This window comes from Glandiceps talaboti, chromosome 4 (genome assembly GCF_964340395.1).
Source record: "Glandiceps talaboti chromosome 4, keGlaTala1.1, whole genome shotgun sequence".
In the NCBI taxonomy this organism is placed as follows: domain Eukaryota; kingdom Metazoa; phylum Hemichordata; class Enteropneusta; family Spengelidae; genus Glandiceps; species Glandiceps talaboti.
The window spans coordinates 164,620-187,485 of record NC_135552.1 but is presented as its reverse complement, the minus strand read 5'-3'; the positions used below and the strand labels follow the sequence as shown (position 1 = coordinate 187,485).

Below are 22,866 nucleotides of genomic sequence, written 5' to 3'. Positions count from 1 at the left end.
TTTAACTTTCGAATTCTACCTCACTGCTGTCTTGCCGGTGTCCCTCGAGATGTTTAGAGCTGTATCCATGAACTTATTAAGAATATATGCACACAGATAGATATTAGGTCAAATACCATTTATTTTCAAAGGCATACAATGAACAGTAGTAGAACCCTCAACAATGGCTACAACGTTTTGGTAGCACTTTCCAACACTTTTCTGCTAAACTCACCAACCTTAACAATAGGCTTCTTGTAAAATTTGGCAAATGTTTTTTCCTTTGCCCAACCAACAGAAGAAAGGATGGTTTCAACTGGTACAATATCTTTAACTGAGCTTGCAGTAGCAGCTCTAACACTGTGTACCTTAAAAACACTTAAATCTAAACCAGCAATACATAGTGTGGTTTTAATCCATCTCGAAATGGTAGACTTACAAACAGGCAAGTGTTTGCCAACATAACTAATGAACAAGGCAGTCTCATTTCCTCTAAATGTCTCAGTGCAAGACATGTACTCTCTGAACACAGTAAGTACACAAAGCCTCCTATCTGGGGGATACGCTGGCAGCTCTAATGGTTTGATATGCCTATTTGGGTTTGACTGTTTGACTAGATCCCCTATCTTTATGACAAGTCCTTGTTTAGTCTTAACTATATTACGTGTGTCAATTAGATGCAAGGTTTGCACTCTTTGTGCTGACAGGAGTGCCACAAGAGTTACTAGTTTAAGTGTTAGTTTCTTAAGAGAAATGTTCTTGACTGGTGACCAACGACGGAGAAGTTGCAGTACAATGTTTATGTCCCATGTCACCTGGTATCTAGGCAAGGATGGCCTTTTATTAAAGATGCCCTTCATAAATTGGACTACAAGTGGGTGACTTCCAAGGGTAGTTTCACACCTTGGTAAAGTGATACAAGACGAAAGTGCAGATCTGGCAGTGTTAATTGCACTATACCCTAAGCCTGATTCATACAACATTGCTAGAAAATCTAGAGTTTCTGTTATAGATGGCGTAAATGGATTAATCTTCCTTTCACAGCAAAAGACTCTCCATCGTTCCAGGTAAGTGTTATATTGTCCTTTGGTCCCTTGTCTCCATGACTGGAGGATGATTTGGGTAACTGGCTCAGATAGTCCTCTGTTTCTGAGTGATTGCCTGACATCAGGCATGCGAGTAGTTTCAGTTTCTTTGCAAGTGGATGTCTGATTGAGCTGTCCTGAGGTAGTGTGAGTAGAGACTTCCCTTTCGGTAGCAATATTGGGTCTGCTATTAAGCACTTTGTCAGTGGAGCAAACCATGGTTGAGTTGTCCAATATGGCACAATCAGAATTCCCCTTGCTTCGTCCAGTTGAATTTTCTGTACGACTCTTGATATCACACTGAAAGGAGGGAAAGCATAAAATTGCCAATTAGACCAATTCAAGGTAAATGCATCAACTGCCCATGCCTGGGGGTCAGGTTGCCAGGACACATACTTTTTGTGCTGATAGTTCAGTCTAGAGGCAAATAAGTCTATGTCTACACTACCAAATTTGCATGTTACGTCCTTAACAATGTTCCTGTTTAACATCCACTCAGTATCTCTGTTATGCTGCCTGGACTTTCTATCAGCTTCCACATTGTTTACACCTGGTATGTGAGCTGAAGTTAGCCATATGTTTCTTTCCATGGCCCATTGCCAGATATCTCTACTTATTGAATTACAGCAGTTTTTCCTGCCTCCCATGTTATTAATATAGCACACTGCTGTGGTGTTATCAATTAGAAGTTTAATATGCCTATTTTGCATATATGTGCAGAAGGCCTGCAAGGTGAAAAAGGCTGCAGCAGCCTGGTCAGAATCTGAAGCTTTAGATCACATCAATGAACTTGAATTAAAAGCAGCTTTTAATTCAAGTTCATTGATGTGATCTAAAGCTTCAGATTCTGACCATTCACCACCTGTTGTGTCATTACCCATTACTCCTCCCACCCCTTTTTCAAAGCATTGGATATCAAGGCGAGGTCAGTGTTTCCATGTGATATCACATTATTGGTAGATTCAATGTTTTGTATCCACCAGCATATATCATTTTGTGCTTCCTGGGAAAGTTGCATGTTACTATCGTAATTACCCTTAGATGCTTTCAGTGCCTGAGCCCTTTCAATATCTAGTACCCTATAGTATAGAGGGCCATACATAACCCCTGGGAAGGAGGCCACCATGCAACCTGTCAGTTCTGCAACTGTTCTGATTAGAATTACATTATCATCTTTGTGATCTTTCAGTATGTTTTCTGACAACAGTATGATTCTCATGGCTTTTTCTTGCGTTAATGAGATTGTCATTGTTATTGAATTCAAAGTGAACCCAAGGCATATTATAACCTGGGTTGGAGTGAAAACTGATTTCCTTTGATGTGGTGTAAAACCTAGTTGATCCAATAAGGATACCGAGTCAGATACATTCACTGTGCATTCACTAAATGTATCGCTACATAACAATGAGTCATATATATATGGGGAGTTAGCATGTCCCATTTTACGCAGTGTGGAAAATACTGGTTTCATAATTTTGGTAAATATAAGTGGGGCACAAGATAAACCATTAGGCAGGCAGGTGAATTGAAACAGCTGGCCCTTCCACATAAATCGCAAATATTTACGATATTTGGAAGCTATAGGTACTGAATAGTAGGCATCTTTAAGGTCATACTAGCCATAAAACAGTTAGGTGTCATCAGACTAATTGCTGATTTAATGGTTTCCATTTTGAAATGGTGATACTCAACATATTCATTGAATTGTTTTAGGTTAAGTATCAATCTGAAGGAGCCATCCTTCTTTTTCCTGATGAAAATTGGGGATATAAACTCCCCCTGCGAGTGATTTATAGTTTCAATGACATATTTGGCTAGTAGTTTTGTGATTTCAGCCTGGATAATAGCTGTTTCTGAAGGGTTGAAATGATGTACATTAATAGGCCCAGTTTGCATGGGTGTTTGAGTTGTTGGTATCTCATAGCCCATAATAGCATTTAATATATTTTTATCTTTAGTAATGCCTTTCCACTGTGTAAGGTACCATTTCAATTGACCTGCCTGAAAATTATCTTCAGTATGTGTAACTGAGTAATTTGATAGACTGCTTACCTCCAAATTAGGAGCATAACTGGCTTTGTTAGCCTTTATTGGCGTCTCTCGCCTTGTTGTGGTCCCTTCTTTGGGAATTTCTTCTTGTATAAAAAATGGTTCTTATCATTTGACTTGTAGTCCTTTCTGTAACTATTGTAGTTTTTCCTGTAATTGTTGAAGGTCTGTCCTTGTTTTGACCAGCTTCTGCTGTCTTGTCTGCTCTGTACTTTGTTACCAATACAGTTTGTCTCCATCAGATCTTTGATCTGCTTTGGTAGATCATCTCCAAAGAGGTAGTCAGTGATTGGAGTAGATGTACTACATAGTTGTTTGAACATTGGTCCCAATGTGGTTCTTATGAGTTCTCTCCTTCTGACATTGATCATGTGCTTGGCCTGAGTAACAAATGACAGTGCATCAATGACCAGTCTCTGTGATTGTTCAGTAGCAGACTCATTACTGTCTGGATCTGCATTATTTTTCAACATGGAATTGTCTAGCAGTGTAAACAATGGTATCAGTCCTTTCATCAGAAATTTCTGAATGTTCTGCATGCTGATATCTCTGAGTCTTACTGGTCTGTCCAGTTTGGCCCAAATGGCCTCATTAACACGAACTATTTGCAAGTTCTCCAGATTCTGAGGTTGCATGTACGAATCTAACAGCTTTTTAGCTTTTTCGTCATTGAGTTTTTTCCTCAACATTTTGTTTGCAATAGTGGCGCTGCGTTTTGCAGCCGGTGTTCCTTGTAAGGCCGCCACCGTTGTCTTCGGTGGGTTATTTTTCGGCTTATTATTATCAGCATCTTTCACTGTTCCTGGTTTGCCCGTAGGCTGCCCTTTCCCCGATTTCGAGGTGTGATTCACAGAGGAAGATCCTCTAGTGGGCTGTTGTCCATTTCTTGATGTACTGCTACTGGTTCTAGCGCTGGTATTCTTACCATTACCGGAGTCCATCGTCTCCAAATCCTGCAGTGCACTCAAATTTCGTTCACAATCGCCAAAATACGGTGATGTAGGTGAGAGGTGTTGTCAAACTACCCCTAAGTGTCACTTTCTGTGAAAATTCTTCTCAGAAGTGAAAATACTCACTGAATGCTGGGTAGTATCGCGCAATCTCGAGGGACACCGGCAAGACAGCAGTGAGGTAGAATTGTAATTTTTTAAAAATATAAAAATATTTTTTTGTGTACGTACACAAATGTTATGGTCGAAAGATGTGTACTTGACGCGCGACATATCATCCGTACATGCGCACAATATTGTTGCTAATAGATAACATGGCGCCGAACATGATCAACGGTAATGTGGAACTTCTACATTCCGCTAGTAAAAACAAGTGGGAGAAAAGAAATGAGGGCAAAATCAACATTTTTAGTGAGATACACCGATGAAATGCAGTCAAAGAAGAAACTGGTCTGACAAAACACGTGGATGTTGCAAGATTGCTGTTAGATAAGTCTAAAATCAGTAAATGATAACATGACAAGTACCGTAATAGTACTATTAGTAGTATTTGTATGTAGTGTCTTTGTGCGATCACAGAACTAAAAAATATTTTTCACTCTTCAATATGTATTTGCCTATAAACACGTCTATATTATCGACATTTTACTGTATTCTGATAAAAAATACTCCATGGCATATCTCAAGAACCTTGTCCCTTTGAACACCGGCCCCCACCATGTCACGACGACTAACACGACCCAGCAGTGAATTGTAATAAATAATAATCAGACTATAGTTAGTTTAGTTTATTTCAAATGCTAAGGCCTCGGCCCATCGCACAAAACATTTTACATAACAGTAGAGAAGAAAAGGAACAAAGAACTGAATATCATTCTACTAATAATTGACGGAAAAATACTTAAAGGTAAAAATATGACAGGGGAGAACATATACATCTATGTTTGCTGAACAAAACTAGTACGAGTGTTGAAAGCTTTATGAACAAAAACTGATAGTTTGTATTGGACTACTTCATTCTTGCATGCCAGTAAGGAAAAACATTTTTCTTTCGTGGGGTGAACTCTAAATCTTTGAGGAATAAAATCTACTCTATGGTCGTTATATAAGGGGCAAAACAATATAAAATGACATTCATCCTCAACAACTGTAAAACCTTGTCTTTTACAATATAGACACACTCTAAGTTCATACCCCAATGATCACAGAACAATTCAAGTTGATTCAATTTCCTTTGTAAATGTATAGGCAAGTCTGCAACATCAGCAACGTCATCAGCATACATAATGATGCCTAGATTATTGAAATCATTATTTACAAAAATTCCTCCATTGTTACTCTTGTTCATATAAGCAGTAAGCTCATTTATAAATAAACTGAAAAGAAGAGGGCTCAACATACACCCTTGCCTGGTGCCAACCTTACAATTAAAATAATCTGTTAATCCACCATTACAAAGAACACAAGATTCAATATTGTCGTACATAGATCTAAGAACTTTCAAAATGTTTCCATGCAAGTTATAAGATATTAATCTGTGCCACAGGTACCTGTGGGTAACACGGTCGAACGCTTTAGAAAAGTCAATAAAAATACAATACATACGACCCTTTTTCTGAGTTAAATATTTTTGAACTAAAGATTGTAGTGTGAAAATATTGTCCATTGTGCTGTATCCCTTTCTAAAGCCAGCCTGTGCTTCATTGATTATGAATGCTTCGTCCGCCCAACTCACTAAACGCTTATTAATAATTTTAGTGAAAATCTTGCTCATGGACGATAACAGAGAAATCCCACGAAAATTATTAACTTCGGTCAAAGGACCTTTTTTATGAAGTGGATAAATTATTCCTTTCCCCCAACTACTAGGAAATGTACCTGTTTTAATAATCAGACTATGTAGTCATGCAAGTAAACTCAGGGCAGCTTGATATATTGTGGAATTTTGCTGGAAATAAAATACATGCCAACATGGCTTTCTTATAGCAATAATCTTGATGACATTATCTTATATATCCATGATTATATGTACGCGAACCGGGATGTGATGATGCACTGCAGCCTAAAAATGGAAAATTTTACTGTATGATCGCACGTCAAGTATCGAAGTCTATGCATTCGGAGAGGGGTACGTGTTGAACTATTTAGCGAGGTGGGCATTTGCTAGCGTTCCTTCCATAAATATGTGTAATAGATTGATAATTGAAAGTGAATTTGGTTGTGTTCAGAAGCAAAACTTGATTATACAGTGATTTTTCCCGAGTTGAGCCACTTTCTCCTGATAACGATTGGTACCATTGTCAAAATGAACGCATGTCACGAGAAGCACAGTGAGGTCTGTGTCTGCCATGCATTACCGCGGTACAATGTATCACGTCGTCGTGTTTAATTGCATGCCCTTGAATAAATACCATCGCCAGTCACACATTGAGCAGTTTATATATCATCTGCTGAGGGGTAAATTTGTGTGGAATCGTCTGTCAACATTGAAGTGAAGTAGGTAACGTAGATGGGTAAAACTGATCACTCAATGTGACATTCACGCTCATCAGAACAAATATTACTGCCAAGATAACCCTGTTTGCAGACAGTGTACAGTAACTTCCATTGGTTTTATTTTCAATTCAGGGGCGAAAATCAATAGCTAGAAAGTAGCATGAAAGTAATAAAAAGTGACAATGTGACACTTCTGTACGTCATGTAAAATGAACTTGCCGATACAACCAGAAACTATATACAACAATTGCAACAAGTGAAGTCGCTTCCCAAATTCTCGCGTGACCTTGTCTCTTAAATGATGTGGCAATTTGTGCGGTAATGGCGGGATGTTCAAAACATTTTGTTTATGATCGAATTATTCTCTGAAGCCCTACGTCGTTACAAGGGTCAATTTGACTAGCATTGGACGAGGCAATTGATTACATGGTAAAGGTTGGTTCTACACGATCTTTTACAGTATTTGAAATATTGAAAAAATGGCAATTTTAAACAATTTTACAACTTTAAGAATGCACACTTCAAATTGAATATAATTTGGTACATGCATTGATGATAACAAGTGAATATGTCAAATAAAATTTGCTAATATAGCTTGTAGTTTTAATGAGTCATTTGCATAATTAATGATTTCAGTAATTAGGCCATTACTTAAGAATGTCTTCAAATTGAATTCAATTTGGTATATATTTCAAACATAACTAATTGCATATATCTCAAAACACTATGCCCTTATTGAAGACACCCAGTTTAAATCTGGCATTCACTTGTTAGAAATATCAGCTCTGGTTTGTGAAAATGTCACTTGATTAACATTGGATTGCAAACAAAAGATGGAATGTTTCAAAAGTTACTAAATAATTAAATTAAATAACTTACTGTAGAGAAGATATCTTCAAAGATTAGCTGTTCATTTAGGACACACATAGCTTTTAACCTAAAGAGAGGAAATGAGCTAAGTAACAGTGAAACAAGTTTGATGTATAACAATATGTAAAAGAAGCATAATTATATAATAGTCTTTTATTTATTCTCCAAAAGATCATGTCATAAGTCAGAGTTGAACTGAAGGGACTATATTGACACCAAGAGATTACTGCCTACATCATCCACATGTGGTGACTACATCTGAAGGGGTTATTGACATCAAGTGATTACTGCCTACATCACACACATGTGGTGACTAGATCTGAAGGGGCTATTGACATCAAGCGATTACTGCCTACATCACACACATTGTGACTACATCTGAAGGAGCTATTGACATCAAGCGATTACTGCCTTCATCACACGCATGTGGTGACTAGATCTGAAGGGGCTATTGACATCAAGCGATTACTGCCTACATCACACACATGTGGTGACTAGATCTGAAGGGGCTATTGACATCAAGCGATTACTGCCTACATCACACACGTTGTGACTACATCTGAAGGAGCTATTGACATCAAGCGATTACTGCCTACATCACACACATGTGGTGACTAGATCTGAAGGGGCTATTGACATCAAGCGATTACTGCCTACATCACACACATGTGGTGACTAGATCTGAAGGGGCTATTGACATCAAGCGATTACTGCCTACATCACACACATGTGGTGACTAGATCTGAAGGGGCTATTGACATCAAGCGATTACTGCCTACATCACACACATGTGGTGACTAGATCTGAAGGGATTATACTGACACCAAGAAATCACTGTAATCAGGATACATGTACTATAATTATTTTAATTTGACAAGGATATAGTAATGGATTTATTCGATCCTACCTGTCTGGGAAGAGTAGAAGCACATGGAATTCAGTCACAACCATTGATACTGGTGGTACAAACTTTTCTCCATCATCTAGAGGATACTGTAACAATCTACTCTCAGCTGTTACATCTCTGGACTGTCCACTGTAGTCCATATTACCATAGTATACACCAGGTCCTAAACAATAAATTGAATGTAAATATTGCAATTCAAACCTATATCAATCTACTCTCAGCTGTTTCATCTCTGGACTGTCCACTGTAGTCCAAATCACCATAAATATTTCTTTGATGTCATAGATTTGACAATTTGGTGTTGAAGTTGTGAGTGTAGATGTGTGTGCATGTGTGTGAGCGTGCGTGTGCATGTGTGTGAGCGTGTGCGTGCATGTGTGTGTGTGTGATACCAGTCATCTTGTTCACTTACCAGTCATCCATGCAAAGTTCTTTGGTGGTGATCTGTGTTTCTGTACATAGAACTTCAATTCACTGTATCCAAAGTTACCTGGTAACTCCAAGAAACTAGCTATTGTGCAAAACAAAATACAAAACTCATTTTGTTATCAAATCATAATGAACAATTGTGGATCAACAGAAAAGATAAGAGAACAGTTGAACTAACATACTAATACTATCAATGACTAGTAGAGAGGAGTTGGTCTACTTTTTTTTCAATTGCACATTCAAATTAATTAAAAATAGCAATACAGCTTATGGGTAGAGAGTCCATATCACACATTAACTACATGAGTTTTGATTTGGTATTATACTGCATTCATACCTGGACTATCTTCATAACTCTGGAATACATAGGAAAACACAGGTGCTTCAGCTGAAGTAGGGATGATACCAATAAACTGATACAGTCGTCTGGAAAATAACAAGTCTTCATTGAAAACACAGTTCCCCACCCCCTGAAATACTTTACTTCTATGTGAATGAATGGAGACATGATTTCAAAGAAATTGGTGGTGACAAATAAATACTACACAGTGTCTGATATAATGCAAGATTTTGCTTAATTTCGATAATTGAACCTGAAGATTAGAGTCTCTACAAAACATAGTTTCAACTGGAAATTGTATTTACCAGTTCTCATCCTTTTTAGCCTTCAAGTTGTTTCTGTCTAGTTGTTTTTTATTCGCACGTTTCCATAATTTATACACATTGATTTTGACTGTCACACCATGACAGTGATGAACACGTTGACGGTGGCCACGGCTTTCACAGGCATCATTGCATATTTCAACTATCACATGAAAACATCTACAAATCTGTTTGGAATTACTAAACTATTGCGGAATAATTATTTCAGGTGATTGATCTTTTGATTTTCACGTTAATACAAGGATTAAATCAACATCAGTCGAACGATCAACTTGTTCCTAGTGCTGAAATAAACGTTCGCAATACCACGCTATCTACAACAATTTAGTCCAAGTTTAGAGGTTTACATCAAACATGTGACATAATGGTAATTTCTGGATTTACATTCATATTAGTTTCACATAATATACCCCAACATGGCCTAATTTAGAACCTTTGTGTAGATGGATTTTGGCAATGTCCTCCTCTCCACATAGTCTATTCAAATAAATTATCGTGATGGTCCTTAAAAGTTGCCACTACGATGGAACGATCAGCTCTGATCACATACCCACTTCGTTTACGAGATCACATGTTGTTACCTACATAGTGGAGAGCAGTGTTGTTTATATTTGTGATGATGAATCTCCTCATGTCTAAACAGCTAACCCGTCTAGAATTTGGCATTAGGTAATCCTAAAATGTAAAGATATGCCGGACATTTTGAAAACCAAGAGTTGCTGGTACAAGTAAATGAGATAAGGTTATTTTAGAAAAATACATCTCTCTGTGTACATTGTATGTCGACAAAGTTTCTGACTGTCATTTTTTCAAGATAAGAAAAATAGCATTGCCTCTTTTGATTCCATTTTAGTAAAAAATTAAAAATCCTTATAACGAAATGAACTCCCTCCCCACCCCCTAAATGAAGGAATTACGTTTGTAGTGCGTCAGTTTTAAAATGACATGGCCCCTTAGTGATAATCTTTTAATCCTAATTAAAGGCCTGTTGTTTATGTATGAAGTCACGATGTTACGTTTGATAATGTAAAGTAATGTGACATTTGGGCTAAAGATATGTTCTGACCGGATGTTGACAGTCTGTCAGACATCTCAAAACCTCAGTTACTGTGTGTGTACTATAGTATACATGTACAATGTGTACATGTAGTACAGTAGTATCAGGTTACCAAACATGTTTGATGACATGGATTTCAATAGTGAAAAGATATATTTTGATGACTGTAATGAAATAAAACTTTTTTAGGAACTGACTTTCATGACTCTAAGAACAAGGATGACCATATCGACGATACGATCGAAGATGCACGACTAACAATGGCGCACAACGAGGTTGCACCTTATGAAAGTCGCTCCGTGAAAAATCCCTCTGAAGGAGAGGTAAAACTCGTCTAAACCTTATATAGCTAAGCATAATGAAGTGTAATGACTGCGGCACCAACAGGAATGTACGTTTGTGCCAAGGGGACTTACATCTTTGCAGAATATGTGAATCTAATCGATTTCCCAGAAACAGTGGAAAACCCGATCTTACTATAGACAAAATGGCGGAAAGTGAGAGTGGAACCCCGTTAAAAAGTACAACTATCGAAAGTAGACTCGATGCTCTCTGTGAGAAGGTAGACAAATTCACAGACATGGTTTCTACCTTACAACAACTTCAACAATCTGTGAACTACATGAATACATTCTTTGAAGACTACAAGAAAGACGTACAAGACCTCCTATCCGAAAATAAAGCATTACGTAAGAAGTTGGACATGGCGGAAAACAAACTCAAACAGTCAGAAAACGAAATTGAGGACATGCAACAATATACACGCAGAAATAACCTGGAAATACATGGTATACCAGTCAATCAAAATGAAAACACAGATGAAATTGTAACAAGGATAGCAAATGCTATAGGAGTACCAGTATCCGAAAGTGACATCGACATAAGCCACCGTCTTCCTAAGAAGAAAGAACATCAAGTACCTGCCATAATCGTTAGATTTACGAGACGAACAGTAAGGAATAAAATATACCAAGCCAAGAAAAGGTTAAGGAACAAAACGACGTCAGATATCGGATTTGCCGCTCCAAAACAAACAAGTAATAGAATCTACATAAATGAACAACTAACACCCAAGACCAAGAAACTTTTATTTGAAGCCAATACCAAGCGTAAAGAAGCGAAATGGAAGTACATATGGACACAAAATGGCAAAGTATGCGTGAGAAAAGAAGACAACTCCCCCGTCGTAAGAATTGCATCAATTCCTGATATTCTCCACATTAAGTAACTAAACTGTTGACATTCTATCTAAGTACACATGACTTTCAAGATGATTGAAGAAACCACTGTCAAATACAATTGTAAGTCATACACTATTGACCAGTTTAAATCGAACAGCGATTTCTCCATCAACTCATGCTCTTTTCTACACTGTAATATCAGATCTCTCTCAAAGAACTATGATGACTTTGTTGCATTCTTGAACATATTAGATCACAATTTTCTCTTTATTGCTCTCACAGAAACGTGGTTACATCCCAAGTCAAATTGTTGTCTTTACAACTTGCCTTCGTACGATTTGATAACGTGTGATCGTGAGTTGTCTCAAGGTGGAGGAGTAGCTTTGTATTTTCACACCTCCCTCTCAGTCACTCGCATAAACACAAGTAAAATTAGCCACTGTGAATCAGTCTTTGTTGAGGCCATCATGAATGACAAAAAATTTATCATAAGTGTCATTTACAGGAAACCAAATACTCCTTTTAATGAATTCATTGTCAGTTTAGAGGCATGCCTAGACCAGATGTTTGCAAAAGGTAATGATTGTATCATCCTGGGGGATATGAACATTGACACATCATCAGATGTTCCATCTATTATCCACTATAACACACTTCTCAATACATATAATTTGACACAGATAATTGATACCCCTACCAGAGTTACTGATACATCAAATACAGTCATCGATCATTTGATTACTAACATCACTGACTACTTTATTGAAAGTGGTGTTATTGAAACTGACATAACTGACCACTTTCCAATTTTTGGTGTTGTCAAGAATATTCATCATGTTTTTAAGCCAGACACCAAAACACAGACTTACGACTTCAGACATTACGACAAAGACGCCTTCTTAGCTGACCTAAGTGATGTATCTTGGCAATCAGTTTATGATTGCCATGATGCATCCGAGGCATATACAACTTTTTATAATTTATTTCATAATGTCATCAAGAGACACCTTCGCCTAAAAAAAGTAACCAAATCACCTAAATCAATCAAGAGACCTTGGATTACTAAAGGTATTTTAAAATCTATCAATACTAAGCACAAAATCTTCTCAAAAATGAAAAACAACTCCAGTAATGATAAACTTAAAAGTAAATACAAGACGTACAGAAACATTCTGACAAAGCTCCTTAGGTCGGCTAAGAAAAGGTACTACGCAAACAAAGTAAGGCATGCAAATGGAGACACGAACAAAACATGGCAAATTATCAAAGAAATCTTAAATAAGACACCGACGAAACTTGCCCCTGACAAAATAATTACCAACAACCCAGACAATACATGTTTGACTGACTGTACTGACATCGCTGATGAATTCAATAAATATTTTACAAGTATTGGTCCGAATCTTGCTGCCAAGATTACACATAACATTGATTTCAACCAATATCTAAAGGGGAACTATCCAAATTCATTTTTCTTTCACCCTGTCAACAAAGATGACATCGTCTTGGAAATATCAAAACTCAACTCTCGAAAAGCCACAGGACAAGATATGATCAATCCCCAGTTAGTTAAGCATTCCGCAGATATAATTGCACTTCCACTCACCCATATAGTAAATTGTTCATTGAGTCATGGTATCTGTCCCAATGAATTAAAAATCGCCAAGGTAATACCCATTTACAAAAAAGGATCGCCAACTGATGTTGGTAATTATCGACCAATCTCAGTTTTACCCATACTTAGCAAAGTAATGGAATCTATTGTCAATAATCAACTCATCAACTATCTCGACAAATATGACATCCTTATAAGGACTCAATTTGGTTTTCGGAAAAAGCACAGCACGAAACTTGCCCTAACTGACTTGGTCACTGGTATTGCCGACAAACTGGACAAGGGTTATTTAACTTTTGGTATTTTCATTGATCTAAGGAAGGCTTTTGATACAATCAACCATAACATTCTTATAGAGAAATTAAATCATTATGGTATCAGAGGTTTGCCGTTACTCTGGTTCAAAAATTATCTCTCTGAGCGTAAACAGTGTGTAAATGTCAACAATAACTTGTCATCTTATAGAGATATCACATGTGGTGTTCCACAGGGTTCTATTTTAGGCCCAATACTTTTTTTGATCTACATCAATGATATTATACACTCCACAAATGCATTTGATTTTCGTCTGTTTGCTGACGACACAAATCTGTTTCAATTTATTAACGACAAATCTGATATCATTCAGCTTGACCTGTTCAATTTTGATTTTAGGAAAGTCTGCGATTGGTGTGATGCAAATATGCTCACAATCAACGCGGATAAGACGAATTTTATGATAATCAAGACTTCTCAACGATCAGTGAAAACAGAGGGGAGCCTGAGCATTAATCATTCTCAGATACGTCGAGTTGCTTCAATTAATTACCTAGGAGTATCTTTAGATCAACACATGCTTTGGAATTCGCATATCGAAAAAGTTATCAATTCAATTTCCCCCATCATAGGAATTATCTCAAAAATTCGACACTATATGCCAAAATCAATTCTTCTCCTAATATATAATTCCATGATATTACCCCATTTGTCTTATTGTATCGAGATATGGGGAAATACCTATAAGTCATTTCTTCAACCTATCTTAAATCTTCAGAAGAAAGTACTCCGACTCATCACATTTTCTGATTTTCGTGCTCCCTCTGCCCCTCTGTTTCGCCAACTTAGCATCTTAAATGTTCACCAGTTATGTATATTTAATACTTGTTTATTTATCTTTGATTTGAAAAACAACAATTTCTCACAGACAGTGCATGACTACCTCGACCCAATACCACATAATTATGTGACACGACTCTCAACAGGAGACAAATTCTACATTCCAAAAGTTAATCTCACTTTGAGCCAACACAGTTTTAAGTACACAGCCACAAAACACTGGAATTCGTTACCTGACCAACTGAAAAAGATAGGAACAAGATCTACCTTTAAATCCAAATTAAAACAGTATTTACTAGTCTAAGTCAATTTACTCTGAAAATATCGTTATAACCTTCGTTTGCCCCTTGTATATATTTTCGACATGTGTATTTCTTTTTGGTATTAAGACATTGCTCTGTGTGTGTGTGTGTGTGTGTGTGTGTTTCCCTGCTTGTTTGTTTGTCTGCTTGCTTGTGTGTGTGTGTGTGTGTGTGTGTGTGTGTGTGTTTCGCTTTCGTTTTGGTCTGTTATTTCAAGTTTTTGTTTGTTTGTTTTTTGGTTATTTTTTTATATCATATTACTGTATATGTTTTCCTTGGGCCTCGAACTCGACTAGTTTGAACAAACTATTTTTGTGGTCCAGCCAGAAGTTCAAGTTATTCTGTTATATATACTTTTCCTAATTGGCGATGTGATTACTTGATTATTTCATTTTCCTCACTTGATATGTAAACATTTTTCAACCTCTGGCAAATAAATAATATATATATACAATCAAGTGGCGAAGAAAAAAAAATATCGCAAATGGCGTTGTAGCATAACTGCAGTTTTCAAAATTGTTTATCCATAGGCTAGTCCATTTGCTGAATGACTATCCAGTTGCCTATCCAACCATGTTGCTATCTTTGTGATAAACGAGGTCATTTGGCTGTTGCTATGGGCATAGTCATGTTGCTAGATATATTTGCATACATGTTTGAATGTTTTTGTTCACTTGTGTATGAATTTCTGATATTATCTTCGCAATATATGTGATCATTTGGCTGTTGCTATGGGCGTGGTCTTATTGCTAGGTACATCTGCATACATTTTTTGGAATGTTTATTCATTTGTCTTTCAATTCCTATTATCTTTGCAATATACCTGATTTTTTGGCTGTTGCTATGGGCGTGGTCTTGTTGCTAGGCAAATTTACATACATTGTTTGAATGTTTAATCAATTGTCTATTAATCCCTGTTATCTTTGTGAAATACACGACCGTTTGGCTGTTGCTATGGGCATGGGCATGGTTGCTATGACCAATTTTGTCCAAATGTTTTGAAGAAAATCTGCAGAATAACACTTTCAGAAACATCTCACCAAGTTTCAGACTCACTGACCAAGTACATTTTGAGATATAAGTTTTTGACCAAAAATGAACATTTTTACACCTAATTTGCATATCACTCATGGAATCATTGTATGCTTAAATATATCTTTGTCCATACATCCCTAGATGCATTCCAATTAAATTTCAGCCCAATCTGCTCAGTAGTTTTGGAATTATAGATTTTTAACCAAAAAGACACATTTTAGCCCTAATTTGCATATCACTGATGGGACCATTATGTCATGAACAATTCATAGTAAAATCACCCTGAAGAATGTTTCACTCAACTTTCAGCCCAGTAGAAATTGAGTTTAAGTTTTTTGACCAAAAATACCATTTCCCATACCCAAATCACAAACTGGTGGTAAGATCATTTTGATTTGAACAATTTCTTAACTAGACACCCAAGGTAATGGACCCACCAAATATCATGGCAATCGGTTCAGCGGTTTTTTACACACACACACACACATCCACCCACAGACAGACAGACAGATTATTTCCTGTTGATATCTTTGCAATATTTGCAATCATCTGGCTGTTGCTATGGGTGTGGTCTTGTTGCTAGGCACATTTGCATACACTTTTGGAATATTCATTTAGTTGTCCATAAATCTCTTATACTTGCAATATATTTATTTAAACTTTATTTAAAGAGCGTTAAAATCATACAGATAACCTGGTTTAATAGCTAAAAGCAGGATAGGTAAAACACACAGAAATACAAATAAGAGACAAATACAATATACAGGATCAATAAAACTGACAGAAACACTCATTTAAAATATACTTCCATATTTGAAAGGTTAACGAAAGAAAATGTCCATCCTGCTTTAATATTTCTACTAGTATAGAGAATGATGCATTTGTAGCAGCAGGATTCGTACGATATTTTCTTAAGAAAACGGCAATGTAAGCAATAACCCTGTGAACTACTAAGTGTGGTAGCAAAGTAATACATGTATATGACATAATTTTATGTATAGTTATGTTTGAACCCTTGAAGTAATGTTTAAAAAAATTATGAAAGAAAGAGAGACAAGAACAAATATATACAAATGTATGTACCACAGGCCAACTAAACTGACTGGTCCCTGACATGTGTTTGAAAATGTTTTGTCATGATTTGACAAGTGTCCTGGTTGGAGAGGTACGAGCAGGTTGAACAGTATACTCGAACCTGTGCATCATTTCCCTGCCAAGACATTTTTTTTCTAGCAGCAGTGGTCCATCGTTTTTTTCCATCACCCACTCATATCTGGATTTTTTTTCAAGCAACTCCATTTGCCATCTTTTTTTACCTGAAATCTTCCAGGCATATTCAAGGAATACATAAAATTAATTCTAGACTACATACAAATAAGTCCAGTACATAAAATTAATCAAAACACATTTAATTAATTCAAGGAATACATATTAATAATATCACAACTAGGCAATGCCCATAAGCTTGCGCAGGGTAGATTCATTTGTGACCGGCTGCCTGGGCCAGGGTTGATACACTTGATTTGGGTCATTTTCCAGGGGTGTTGACAATCAAAATTTATTTTATTGAATGTCAGAATGACATCTAATTCTCTGACATGGATGAGAAGTAAAGAAAGTCAACACTCTATGCAGTTGTTGGTTTAAAAAATCATCATAGCCATTAGATTAATATTGTTCATTTTCAATCAGCCTACTTATCATAGACCCTCCACCAACGTTGGTCTTTGGACAAATGTTTTGTTGACATGTTGCCGAACATCGTGATTTCTCAATTCAACTCAATGATTTAGGATCGATAATTGAATTTTTTTACATGTTCTAAAAAGAATAACTACTTTACTATGTTTGTTGGTGCAGTAACATTCGACAATATAAATATCAAAACTGCACTTCCACAACCCGAAAATTCAACTGCGCTATGTCATGAGTGGTCCTTATCGCATACCATAGTCAAACTTCCAAATAGTGAAACAATTTCTACTAGGGGTACAGTGATGCCTCGATACTCGTTACAATGTTACGATAATTGTGCCAACAGGCCTACTGTTACAATATTGCAATGCATGGCGTCGCCTGTATGACTATACGGTAGTGCGTGGAGAATGCACATAGTATATGGAAGGCGCATACGTAGTCACTACGCGCCGCAATGCATCCTTGGGAGAACCACCAATTTTTTTCGGATAGTATATATGACGCGCATGCGTACTAGTCATTGAGCCACTGCGCGAGCTATTAATTGCAGCCATTATAAAAATTAGTTCTAGACTACATTAAACTAATTCTAGCACATTGAAATAATTCGGGGAATACATAATATTAATTACAGCAGTAGTTTTATTATTTCTACATAATTGTGACCAGAACGGGCCCCCATAGTTTAGCACCCCTTTCACTAATAGTGGTATCATCAGCAAACATATCTACATTTGTACTTACACTTAGTGGCATGTCGTTCATGAATGCAATGATTAATAGTGGACCTAGTATACTGCCTTGAGGAACTCCATGACGTACATCATTTACATTAGAGGAGATCCCCTTATAAGACACAATTTGTTTTCTGTTTTTCAGGTAAGTATAACGTAGTAAATCAGTCAATAGTATGGTTATTACACTTGTGAGTAGTAAACCAGTCAATAGTATTGTTATTACACTTGTGAGTAGTAAACCAGTCAATAGTATTGTTATTACACTTGTGAGTAGTAAACCAGTCAATAGTAATGTTATTACACTTGTGAGTAGTAAACCAGTCAATAGTATTGTTATTACACTTGTGAGTAGTAAACCAGTCAATAGTAATGTGAGTAGTAAACCAGTCAATAGTAATGTTATTACACTTGTGAGTAGTAAACCAGTCAATAGTAATGTTATTACACTTGTGAGTAGTAAACCAGTCAATAGTATTGTTATTACACTTGGACATTCTTAACTTACATATTAGTATGTCTAGGTCGATCATGTCAAATGCCACCCTTAGGTCAAAGAAAACAGTTCTATTTAGTTGGCCTTTGTCCATGTTGTTCGTCCATACATTGAACAGTCAGTTTAGGGCTGTTTCACACGAGTGGAAACCATGAAATCCTGATTGTGCCTCATGGAGTAAATTGCTTTCCGTAAAAAATGAGCAAAATGTTTTGTGGATGTGCCGTTCTATGATCTTACTTAGAGTACACAAACTGGATTTAGGGCTATAATTACATTATAGTACAGGGGTCACATGTGCAGTTTTCCATACTTTGGGGAATTCTCCAAACGTAATACTTAAGTTCATGATTTTAACAATAGAGGGAGTAATTACAGGGGCTGAAAGACGTAAAAGTCTAGCACTTATGTTCCTGTGGCCTTTCCATTGTCCAAGTTGAGCATTTAGTTCAGGACAAATTCAGTTGGTATTTGGGGTATTGAAAATTGAATATCTGTGCACACCCTCGATGAAATATACTGTTCCAGTTTCTCATTTACATATCGATGATCGTTAGATTCTGGTTAATAATTTTGCACAGTAGTTGAAAAGTAGTTGTGAAGCAAGTTGGCAATGTCTTTTGGATCAGTACAAATCTGGTTTCCATCTTTAAGGTTTTTTGAAGCTGTTTTTGATGTTTTTGGTGCCATATCACGGAGGTAGCTCCATATTTATCTACTGTTACCATGGTTACTTTTAATCGTTGTTCGATAATATTCTGCTTTCGCTCTTCTAACCATACTGACACAATCATTTCGGCCCAAGCTGATAAAATGTCATTGTTTAACCATGCAGGTAGTTTTGGATGTTTGACTTGCCTTTGTTTCATTGAAGCGTGTGAGTCAATGATGTCCATAAACAATTTGTACCAGAAGTGAAGAGCGTTGCTTTGGTCTGAAAACATGTCAAGTGTGGACCAAGGGAATTTTTGTAGATCTGTTAGAAATTTTGTTTCGTCAAAGTTCCTGTAGCATCAATATTTGATGCTTGTATGGCTGTTTTTGCTTTCCAAATAATTACAATACACAACACAAGTAGGGAAGTGGTCATTGTTGATACTTTGACAGCTGTTACATCATGATTTGTTGTTGAGTATATGTGGTCAATTAGAGTGCTGATTCTGTCAGTCACTCTAGTGGGAAACGACCACGTGCTGTTATAGTTTTCGCCGCAAAGAACATCGAAAAAGTACAAAACTGAACGTTACTAAAAATTACGAAATAGAAACTTGTTTGTGCATTGGCAAAACATACGGAAAATCAAACTCTAAGGTCGTTATATAAACACCGGAAGTAACATTTTACACTGAGAGTAATAACATGTCCATTACTGCGGTATAAGTTATAACACGACATATTTACCGATGACCTAGATCTAGCACTTCGCCACTTTTTGACAAAGTGCTAGATCTAGCACTTCGTCAGTTTTCGCTAAAGTGCTAGATCTAGCACTTTGTCAAAAAGTGGCGAAGTGCTAGATCTAGCACTTTGCCCCGCAACTGTTCCGATTTTGAATTCTTTGTTACATGATTAGCTGGGTTAGTTGGTAGTTTTGAATCATTTCCAGCGATGTTTGGGATTCGTTATTATTTTTAATTAAATCTACATTAAAGTGTACATGCAAAGGTACATACTTTTTTTCGTAATTATGTTTATTTTGCCATAAAAATAAAGGAAATCGGGTTTGTAATAGTACAATATAATTCTAACACGAGAAATTGCGCGAAAAATGAGGCACTCTTGGCTCAGCCACATATGGATAGGACAGGATTTGGAACTTTATGAAGTCAATGCAGGAACACAAACGCATTCGTCAGTGTATCTTTACATGTAAAGCCATTATGGTCGAACCAGAAGGTCAACTTCAAAACCCGTTTTCGCCAGAACCCGACGTTGCATATTGATCAGATTCCTCAAGCGTAGAGCAATACACTCCAGCATTAACATCTGATGGTGTGATTTAGCCAAATTCATTCGAACCGACCGCTAGCAGTAACGATAGTTCCTCTGGTAGTGAATGAGTATGTCCTAGTGAAGCTGTGTTGTTTACATAAAGTGAATGCTGTTATCAGCGTCCTTTGTTGACATAACTATTCAATGGGTGGAAAACAGCTCCTGCAGACAATGTAATCGAAACGAATATTATGTAATATTTCCATACCAATCAAACATACAGAGAATGAGAATGGCTTTCAAATTATTTTATTTGTCTTCAAGAGTTCCCCATAATATTCTCTCAAGTTGTTCAAATGTAGCATGTGTCGTAACAGTACATTCAATCTATGACCATTCAAAATCTTCGCGAAAGTAGACCCACAAATTCGTTAGAGCAGAACGTTTTGTTGGATAACCGTCCCTCTTGAAAGCTATGTGTACACGTACTTTATTTCATTTTTTACTGCGTTCATTACCATCCACACAGTGACATGAAGTGGTTGCATCTTCTTTCAAAGCACGGCCCATGTTCACTGAGGCCGGCCATACTGTGGTGTATTGTCTATTGTTTCCGACCATTTTTGTTTGAGTTTTTTATGGATAGACATGTCTTACGTTGTGGAAGTTATTTGATTGGGAGCGTGAAGCTTAGTGCTGACTGTACTTTGCTGTGTCCATCCACTTTTGACATGTGATTGGCATGACACAGTAATTGTTCATGTAGACAAAATAATGGAAACAAAAATAGCAACATTATAATGAGCGTTGCGTCTTTTTACTTTGATATGATTCCGACGATGTATGTGATGTATCACAATGAAAACGATCGACTCCCAGCAACATGGAAATCAAAACATACAATCGGACTACGCATTGTTTAAAAACAAATGCTATCGTAATGAAAATATTTTATGAAGCTAACTTGCTTTCTTGAAAACATCATTTCAAATTATTTTATTTGTCTTTCTTTTTTTCGCTTTGATCATGGCTACACCGGTGGCATGGAGAACCCTGGCCCCGGTAACATTTACCGACTTTCACTGTATGGCGTCACTGTCCAGTTTTTACTTGATTTCAACTGCCTTCACCCATTATTACCAACTCAGTTATGTCACTCGGAAATGTGTATAGGGTGATCGTTTCACTGTGGGTGCTGCTGACAAAACACCAAGGAACCATTGTTGTCGGAAGACTAAACTGGTACACCACAATATGTACAGTTACAGATAATACTATATGGCAAGCGTAATTAGTAATTCATAAGTAAACATTACACAAAGGCTTAGAAGGCTTTTGTAACACGTGGGACCTCGACACCTTTCGTGAGCTAGTTGCGGTGTCGAAGTTAGTCGAAGCACAGGGGATTAAGGGGGCAAGTATTTTTGCGACTTTCTTGCCAATGCGCGCAATATTTAGAGGTATGAATGCAATTTCATTTATTTTTATGGCAAAATAAACATAATTACGAAAAAAAGTACAAATGTATATACCTTTGCATGTACACTTTAAAGACACTCAGTAATGCTATTGGTTTATCTTCAGTGTAAGGACTGGTAAGCAAGGGTTCAAAGTTATAGGTCCATGTTGTTAGGTTATACCCTGGTGATCCGTATGCCATGCAAATTACTGTTACAGTAGTCTGTCTTCCATAATTGGGACATAGCTGTATCCAGATCAATTCTATATCATTCGTCTCCAGGTCGTCACGTCTGATATAATTAATTTGATCTAAAACATATATCATAACGCCACTGAAACTGTTTGTAGGAAGGTCCTTTGTTTCATGATCTGTCTGTTCAGATACATACATTTTAATTTTAATATTTTCGTCACTATAAGATCCATTTAACCTTGTTTCTGTTACACCCAAAATGTGTGTTCCCTATGCCAGGGTTATTTAGGATTGTTCTTATCTCTTCCAGCGTGTGGTTGTTTGCATTTGGGCAGATACTTGGTACATTCCACTATATTGACCACTGGGGAGGTCACTATAGTTAAGGTGGAAGCACTGTGTGGTTCTGCATCTGTTTGATTTGCATTATAAATATGAGTATCTTTATTTCCAATTAGGTGGTAAGTGTGTCCTGGTAAAGTCACAGAAAGTTCTTCTATAGGATGGAATAGAATTGGTTGAATAGGTGTGAACACTATCAGGTCATAATATGTAAATTTGTCTTGCAGTGTACACTTTGACAAGGCGACTACTTTATGTGTGCACCATGGCGTTTACTGTTGATATTATCTCTAAAGG

At 36.9% G+C, this 22,866-nt stretch overlaps 1 protein-coding gene across 5 annotated transcripts in view; it reads right to left on the bottom strand.

Annotated features, from left to right (window-relative positions):
* The window catches only part of LOC144433597 (vacuolar protein sorting-associated protein 18 homolog), a 320,975-nt gene that overhangs the window by 181,703 nt on the left and 116,406 nt on the right, over positions 1-22,866 (bottom strand). For all 5 annotated transcript variants that reach the window (XM_078121923.1, XM_078121926.1, XM_078121925.1 and 2 more), the window contains 4 exons: positions 9,103-9,191; positions 8,749-8,847; positions 8,337-8,499; positions 7,439-7,496 (listed from right to left, as the gene is read on the bottom strand). In XM_078121923.1, the coding sequence (XP_077978049.1) occupies positions 7,439-7,496; positions 8,337-8,499; positions 8,749-8,847; positions 9,103-9,191 (409 nt within the window). The remainder of the gene's footprint in view (positions 1-7,438; positions 7,497-8,336; positions 8,500-8,748; positions 8,848-9,102; positions 9,192-22,866) is intronic.